Source organism: Pinus tabuliformis, chromosome 1_2, assembly GCF_031772625.1.
Source record: "Pinus tabuliformis cultivar Carrire ecotype Pingquan chromosome 1_2, CPIR1, whole genome shotgun sequence".
In the NCBI taxonomy this organism is placed as follows: domain Eukaryota; kingdom Viridiplantae; phylum Streptophyta; class Pinopsida; order Pinales; family Pinaceae; genus Pinus; species Pinus tabuliformis.
The window spans coordinates 1314805274-1314814188 of record NC_142298.1 but is presented as its reverse complement, the minus strand read 5'-3'; the positions used below and the strand labels follow the sequence as shown (position 1 = coordinate 1314814188).

Here is an 8915-nt window from a genome sequence, read left to right as displayed (position 1 = left end):
AGTTCCTTAATAGATTTTCAATTTGAAAGATTGAGTTTTTCAAAGAACTTAGTGATCCAAAATCTTTCGTAATCCTTTCAAATTAGAGCATTTATCTATGTTGCATGAGTTTCTGGAACGTGGGAATGTTGGGAACTTGGGTACGGGTGTCGGGAACGGCTAGAGGTTTCCCCAAAATTTACAAGAAACAGCTAATCGAGAACGGTAATATTATATAATAAAAAAATAAAAAATATATAATTATATAATAATCAAAATTAATATGAAATCAAAATATTAAAATAAATTTAAATATATAATCTCTCTTATATATAAATATATTCTCTGGGTGTCTCTCTTCCTGAGTCTCTCCCTTTTGTATATATAAAATATTAAAATGTCAAGTTCATTATCAATTCTCTGACACATGACCAGTATTTGAAACACTCTGCCTTAAAAATACAAAGGAACAATTTTACCTGTGTTTCTCTAGTTATTGTTATGAGAAAAAGTAAAGCAACTCTAATGGTTAAGCATTGACTGCCACATACAATATGCACACAATCTTTTGCGATACATATACATAAACTAAAAAATAAATACTCATCAACATGACATCCTAGATATAACCCTTACATTGAGGTGTCACATGCTTCCTTTACCCATCAAGAGATTGCTCTAGTTTCTCAATTAAGGATATCGGTGTTAAGGATGTCTTTGGCCTTTCTTCCTGGAAAGGTTTCAACAAAGCCTCATGTTTTGTGGGCAGTTCAACATATTTGTCTACATGCTTCGTATTCCCCAACCCTAGGGAACGCGGGAACTCCAAAAAGAACAGTCTTCAAAGCTCCCGGAACTTTCCCAAGCTTCCATTGCAGCTCCCACAAAAAAGGAAGGAGCGTGGGAACCATTGGAACGGGTTTCCCACCTTTAGGGAGTTGTTCCCGTGTAACAGAGGCATTTATCCATTTTCAATACTTTTAATGAGTGAAGCTTTGAAATTGATTTTGGTAACTCCTCTATAGATGTACAATATAAAAGAGTTAACCTTCTTAAAGATTGAAGCTCTATCCTTGATCTTGGTAGTTCTGGTATAGAACTGCAATATAAAAGATTGAGTTCTTGCAAAGAAGTCAATGATCCAAAATCTTTTGACAACTGCTTCAAACTCAAACAATAATCCATTCTCAATATTCTTAAAAATTGAAGCTTTGAAATTGTGCTGGGCAATTTCACTATTGATTCGCTATATGAAAGAGCTAGTTCTTCTAATCCATTTAGTAGATCACCCAACTCTTCAGGCATCTTTTTGAACCCTGCAAAGTGGATTAGTCCGAGTATCCTCATATTTCTAAGCTATTGAAGATCACTGGAGAAGATTTCAAAGTCATAGGAATGTAGTTTTCGATGCAATTCCATGTGTTTCAGATTGGAGGGCATCTGGAAATAATACATTCAATTGTCAAAACCATGACGATGAATAAATTCATATTTTTCTTTTGAAGAAAAATTGAGTAAAGGAACAAGGGATGAAATATGTGGAGAAGACTTATTACCTCCTTTAGTAAATTCAAATCTTGAGGTTGCCATTTTAAATACCTCAACTCCTTTGACCATGACACATTGAAAGGAAGATAGGGAATTTCTCCTTGGAAAAATACGAGCTTCTCAAATGCTTTATGACATGTTTCTTCCACTTTTGTCGAATTTCCAAGGGCAAGAATTCTCAGTGAATTATACATTAAATTTAATTTCGTTGCAGATATATATAATGGATCTTTAGTTCTACTAAACCAGAGACCTTTGATTCCTTGGAGGTCCTGCAATCAATTGATAATAAGTAAAATCGAGTTAATCATAAGGATTGACCTAAACATTTTAGGAAATATATTGTATATATGATATATTTTCACGCAAAAAAATTAGTCACCTTAATCATTAAAAACTCCTGAATTTGATCTGCACTTGCACCAGTGAATGTGTATCTCGTTCCCTTTTCCTTGTTGAGGCCAATTGTCAAAATGATATCATGTATCTTTACATTCATGTTTGTGTCTCTGGTGACAAGAGCTCTCTTGTCAAGCATATCCATTTCAGACTCTCCCAAAATATCTGCCATTGTGTCCCAATCCCATCCACTGAAATAGAAGCAGATGTCCAGAAATGGATCCTTGGATATTTCAGGCAGATTGTCAAATTAAAAGACATAACGATCTATATTCCTAAAAGGTTTACCTTTAAATTTTTCTGTGTCTTCCATCATTATACGAAAAGCTTTCAGTTTGTCCTCATCGGAACGTATGAATCCTGCTACCAGTGTCAACAATTTTGGAACTCCACCACATGCCTTTACTATCTGCTTCATTTGGGTTTCATTCATGTCATCCCCATCCATTTCTTTCCTCAAAATATTCAAGGCCTTTGTTTCGGAAAGGCATTTTGTAGCATACACTTTCTTTTCCATTCTGCACCCTGTGCATTCATTTGTGTCTCTTGCAGTAATAAGTAATCTCAACTTTTTTGCAGATTTCATGTCCCTAGGCAAAATCTGTTGTAGACGATCTCCGTGCACAACATTGTCGATATAAATGAATGCAATCTCTTTCTCTAACATGCGACCAATTTCTCTTTGTCCATCCTCAAATCTTCCAATATTCTCCAACACTAGATGCCCAATTTCTTCTTGTTTATCTGTCATCCCCATAGGTGTTTTTATGGTCAAATCTTTTAATATGCATTTTTTTAGCTCTGCTATGTCTGGATTTGATGTTATATCGTCCAATCTGACCATTGAATATTTACAGCCTTCTATATAAAGTCGTGCAAACACAGCATCAGCAAGAACAGTTTTTCCAATTCCGCCGAAACCATGCAAGATAACTGCCAGTGCATTTTTTTCATTTTCCCAATCTAAAAGTTGGATAACTTCATGCAATGGTTCTTCAATTCCCACTGTTTCCACAATAGTAGAACACAAATAAAAAATTAGAATATAACTATTACAAATTTCTAGATATTAATATTTGCTTTTCAAAAACCAATTGCCTCACAATTTACCTGCATATTCAGGATATGTTCGCTCTCGTTCTTTCTGCGGACGCTCCATCCTACACTCAATGGCATCGTAGATGCATATACCCATTTCGTTCTCCATACGCTTTGACATTCTCTTTAACTTGCCTTGAAATTTAAGCAGTTCATCGTGATTCACATACGTTAACAAAAACCTGCAATTAGTGCATTTCAGTCGTAATATATTTTACTTTCACATGTACAGAAATATAACTTAAACATAAAAGTTGGCCTTAACAAGGAGACCTCCAGAATACATACAGGAATTTATTTAATTTAATTGAGAGTGTTGCAGGGTACTCACTTGGAAAATTTTGAGGAATCGATTTGTGTGCAGCACATGAAGGCACCTTCCAATATCAGCTCCGTTGCATTTTGTATAGAAGCTTCCATCTCTTCCCTCAACTTGGGTCGTGCTTTAAGTTTCTTTATATGGTGGGCCAAGTTATACATTTCCTCCACTAGACAAAGGCATTCATATTTATGGGCAGAAATGGTTTCGTATCTTTCCAAAACATTTGCGACCACAAGAAGACATGCAGCAGCCCAGTGTAGCTCTGATATTCCATTCAGAAGAGTCCGAAATATATTCATCTTTCCTGGAGCAATATCTTTCTGATGGCCATAACATAGAGAAAATTTTAGATGAAATAAGCAGTATTTTTCTGATTGATTGAAAATTATAGATTAAATTTTAATCTAAAATTTAATCTATAGAGCAGTCGACAATTATTTTTATTTAAAGTAATTATAATAATATTTATCACATTATCCTTATTTATTCAAAAAATAAACTTTAAAAAAATAATTAATTGTAATAATTTCAATTTATATGAAACTGAGATAATTATAAATGACATTAAATAAATCAAAATTTATTATTGGAAGTGTTTGAATATATATGAAGTTATTACAATTACTTTAAATACACCCTATCTTATTCTCCTTATAGAAGCAAGTATTTCCCCTATTGAGAGCCTAGCTATGATTAGGTCTCTGTTGTACAAGCAAAAACTCAATAACATAAAGACACGAGGGCACGAGGGCCTAGTTAAACTATTGGGAGATCATCGAGAATGATGCATTGCAAAACATAAATAACATGAAAGATATTGTTACTTCTAAGTTCAAAGAAAAATGTGGTGTGAGAAAGATTTAGCGGCTAAAAAAAATTAAGTTATTATAAGAAGGTCATCAACCCCACCCTAGAAGATCAAAAGTATCTTTCTATTTTAACTAGCTCAAAGAAGAAAATTAATATAGCAAAGATTAGAACGAATTCTCATGAGCTCCATAGTGAAACACGTCATTGGGTTGTTCCTAAAACTCCATGGATGGAAAGGATGTGCCATATATGTGAGAATAGGAACATCAAGGATAAAAACCACTTCCTCTTAGAGTGCCCTGCATACAATCACATTAGATCTTAGTTTCACAATCTTTGTTACAATACTGACCTTCCTAGCCTTTTACAATGTCAAAATCATAGTGAGCTCGAGAGGCTTCTCTCCAAGCTTTTTGAGCATAGGAATAAAATCTTAAATCAAAATAAATAATTTGTTTCTTTAGGTCTGATAGACCAATGTTTGGTCTCAGTGGACATTAACCATCATCATCATCATCATCATTTATCAAATCATCATAATTTATTCAAAAATTTAACTTTAAAAAAAATTAATTGAAATAATTTCAATTTATATGAGATTGAAATAATTATAAATGACATTAAATAAATCCATACTTATTATTAGAAATCATTAAATATATATTTATAAGATTGTTAAAAATAAAAAATAACATTTTATATATTAATTTAAGTTTATATTAGAATTGGTTTTTGATTTTATAAATTTCTATGCAATTAGGTTTCATCTTAATTGATTTAATCTAAGAAGTCAAAAATTTGAAATCTGGAATTGATTTATATTTAAAAGGCAGTATATTGAATCACAAGGTATATATTCAATTAAACTAATTATATTTTATTGAAAATTATGAAACATAAAAATATTTATTTATTTTATAGAAATATAAAATTTAGGGTTGAAATATTTTTAAAGAATTGTGAAAGAAAATAAAAAATATTTAAAAGTAATTTATAAAAAAATTATAATCTTAAAATTAAAGGAGATATATGTTATTTTATTTTATTGATTAAAGTAAATTTTTACTTTATTGAGATTATGGTTATGATCATGTATAAATAATATGGAAGAAAAGATGATTCTCAAAATTGTTTCGAATTCTTGCCAAAACCATCTTCCATTCAAGTGGGGATGGCATAAGAATGTTCAATGTTGATTATAAGGAGGTGAGTAACCCAAAAAAAAAAAAACATTTATTTGTTTGACTAGTGCAAAGAAAAAAAATAAAGATTGTTACAATAAGAATAAATTCTCACGAGCTTTATAGTAAAATTGGGTGTTGATCAATTCCCAAAACTATCAAGATGAAATTGTTTGTGAACTTTGTAATACTAAGAGAATTAAAAATGAAAAACAAAACACTTTCTTTTAAACTGTCCATCTTATATTTAAAATTAAATCTAAATTTCAAAATATTTATAACATTCCCAACTTTAAAAAAACAAAAAAAAAAATGAAATTTTTAAAATTCCATTAGGTTATTATTTTGTATCAATATTCATTAAATCAAAATAAAACGAACTTGAGATTGAGTTTTGAGATTTAAGCAATAAAACACAAAGTGAATACGTACCCAAGTAGAAGCACCCTCTGTTCCCTCTGTGAGGATTTCCTTCAGTCTCGTTAAGCCGGTTGAACTGGTAGGCCAGTATTGGCGAGTCGACGGTGTTGGACGTGATGACTTTTTCTGAGCATAAAAAGGGGAAACATACTCAATTTAGTGTGACAAACAAACACTGCTTAAATTTTTACATTTTGATGGGGGCTAGAAACCTGAATCATTGTTAGAAATTTTTTAAGCAGAGGAGTTCAACCAATAATAAAAAATTTCCCTTACCTTGATGCGTTCTAGGAGCCCAGATATATGTTGGATGAGGCCATCAAGATTAACATCTTCAATTGCAGCAGTTGTTTGTACATCTCCAGATGGAAATGGAGAAGGTTGAGGAAACGATGTAGCCTCATGGGGTGTAGGGGTATTCTGGTTTGGTACGCCAGAAGAGGAATGAATAGCATTATTATTATTTTTTTTTACCAACATGGTGAATCGGTAACTGCCAGGCCTAATCTATGGGAGACCCAGGATCAAACCTCATAGCTGCCACTATAACACCAAGAGCATAACCAACCACCTGCATTATTATTAACATGAACAGAAGACTGGGTATCAGGGCAAACACTTGGGGTAGCTGGAGAAGTAGTAGTCTTCTTTTCTGCAGGGCCACTAGGTGCAGAAGAACTAGGCTTCTCTCTTGCATTTGTTGGAAAAGTAGCAGTCTTCTTTTCTGCAGGGCCACTAGGTGTAGAAGAACTAGGCTCCTGTTTTGCAATTGGGGCAGTCTTCTTTTCTGCAGGGCCACTAGGTGCAGAAGAACTAGGCTCCTGTTTTGCAATTGGGGCAGTCTTCTTTTCTGCAGGGCCACTAGGTGCAGAAGAACTAGGCTCCTGTTTTGCAATTGGAGCAGTCTTCTTTTCTGCAGGGCCACTAGGTGCAGAAGAACTAGGCTCCTGTTTTGCAATTGGAACAGTCTTCTTTTTTGCAGGGCCACTAGGTGCAGAAGAACTAGGCTCCTGTTTTGCAATTGGAGCAGTCTTCTTTTCTGCAGGGGCACTAGGTATAGAAGAACTAGGCACCTGTTTTGTAATTGGAGCAGGTGAAGGAGAGTCAGACGTCTTTCCTGAGAAACATGAACATAAAGAGCCCATTGTTAGTTAAGGAGGGTAGAACCTATATGAGAGAAGCAAGGCTGTAACTCTTGAAACTGATTGTAATGGATCTAGTAATATGCTAATCTGAAGGGTGCTAGAGAAGCAAGGCTGTAACTCCTGAAACTGATAGTAATGAGTCTAGTAATATGCTAATCTGACTGATATTGTGTACTGAAACGGAAATGCAAGTTATATTTATAGAATATAATATCTTAATTATTAAGCAACATTTTTCATCTTAAAAATAATATTTAATAAACAAAGTAAGTTCGAATATTTATGACTTACAATTTCGCCCTCTTTAATGGGAGGATGCCCATCTTATCATATAATTAAAGAATAACCAATCATATCACTCTTTTGTTAAGTTATCACAAAACTATAATTGAAAAATAAACCAATCATATCACTTTTTTATTTTTAAAATTTTATTCTAAACCACCTCACGATTCATGAAAAAAACATATTTTTTTTTTTAAATAAATATATTTTTTATTATTAAGAATTCATTTTCATTTACAAATATTCTAATTTTGTATTTTATTTTAAATATTTATAATCATATTACTTTCTTAATATATAGATGGATTTAAAATAATTAAAGGAAAACTAAACATCTAGAAAAGCTAAAAGATTATTCTCTTGTTGGTAATAGATGGCATCTCATGATGAAAGTAATATTTATAAGCCATCCTTCCATCCTTCGCTCGGGAGATTAAATTGCTTTTTATAAATTTGAAAATAAAAAATTATAAAGATTGTTAATTCGTTATAAAAGAAGGTTTTTTGTATTTATATTTTATTTTTTGCGGATGTATTGAAGACCAAGCTTGCATGTAGTATATTAAAGATGTTAAATTTTGATTAAATTATTAAAGAATGGATGAAAAGGAATTTTTATAAAATGGTAATAATTTATTACAAATATGGTTGTGTTTAAATTTTAAAAAATTATGATATTATAAATAATTAGGGAATAAGAAAAAATTAATATATTATAAAAGTTGATAAATTTAAATATAAAATAAATAATATATTGATTTTAGAATGATGATGATGATGATAATGAAGAAACTTTTACTAAAATTTATATGGTATACTGGATCTTAAGAAGGTGGGAGATTAAATAGATTTTTTAACATTTTATTTATATGCTCAAAAAGAAGTGAGAGAAGTGTTCTTAGACTCAACATAGTTTTGCTGAGTTAAAAGGTCAAGGTGGTTGGTAGTTGACATATATTTGGAAAATTAGATCGAAAAGATGGACAATCTAAGAGAGTGTTTTTCAACTTCAACCCTCATATGATTGTACAATTGACAAACTCTTTCATCCCATGGTGTTTTAGGAATTGTTCAACACCTAGTTTCATTATGAAGCTCATCAAAATTAGTTCTACTCTTTGCAAAGCTCATTTTCTTCTTAATACTAGTCAATAAAGATAAATAATTTTGATTTTCGAGATTGGGATTGATAACCTTCTTATAATATCACAGTTTCTTTTTTCCCTCCAACTCTTTATTTCTACCCAATTTCTCCTTAAATTTGGAAGTAATAATATTTTTAATATTATCTGAATTTTGCAAGATGATCTCCTCATTTGTTCCCCAATGCTCTTGCCAAGATTGAGCATCCTTATGCCACCCTTTCTTGGGTGGAAGGTGGGGCTCTGGCTAGAGTCAAAATTTAGGAAACCTCTTGTCATCCATGTTGTATAACTTCTTCTTATACATAGGATACATAGTCATAATCATGGTTTCAATGGGGAAATACTTGCTTCAAGAAAGAGGATAGTGTAGCCAGTATTTCCTTTATTCTTGAGGTTGTAAGTTATAAACTGCTTTTGGATTTATTTAATCTTCCTCCATGACTCTAGATATACTGCAACCCCAAACCTCACATCCATATAAAATAACAAGAGAGGAGAAAATTAAAGGATAAGATGAAAATTTATATATTATAAAGAGGTGATCAACCCAAATATAAAATTACAAAAGTGTTTCTTAGTTTTC

The 8915-nt window shown here is 31.9% G+C and overlaps 1 protein-coding gene across 1 annotated transcript; it reads right to left on the bottom strand.

The window, feature by feature from the left end:
• Positions 1-384: 384 nt before the first annotated feature.
• LOC149211053 (uncharacterized) lies at positions 385-6244 on the bottom strand. The gene is made up of 6 exons (XM_089394521.1): positions 6034-6244; positions 5770-5883; positions 3356-3666; positions 3037-3206; positions 1910-2931; positions 385-1799 (listed from the first exon to the last, which is right to left on the bottom strand). The coding sequence occupies exons 1-5, from the start codon at positions 6235-6237 to the stop codon at positions 2177-2179; spliced, it is 1554 nt and encodes a 517-aa protein (XP_089250647.1). The 5' UTR covers positions 6238-6244; the 3' UTR covers positions 385-1799; positions 1910-2176.
• Positions 6245-8915: the final 2671 nt, after the last annotated feature.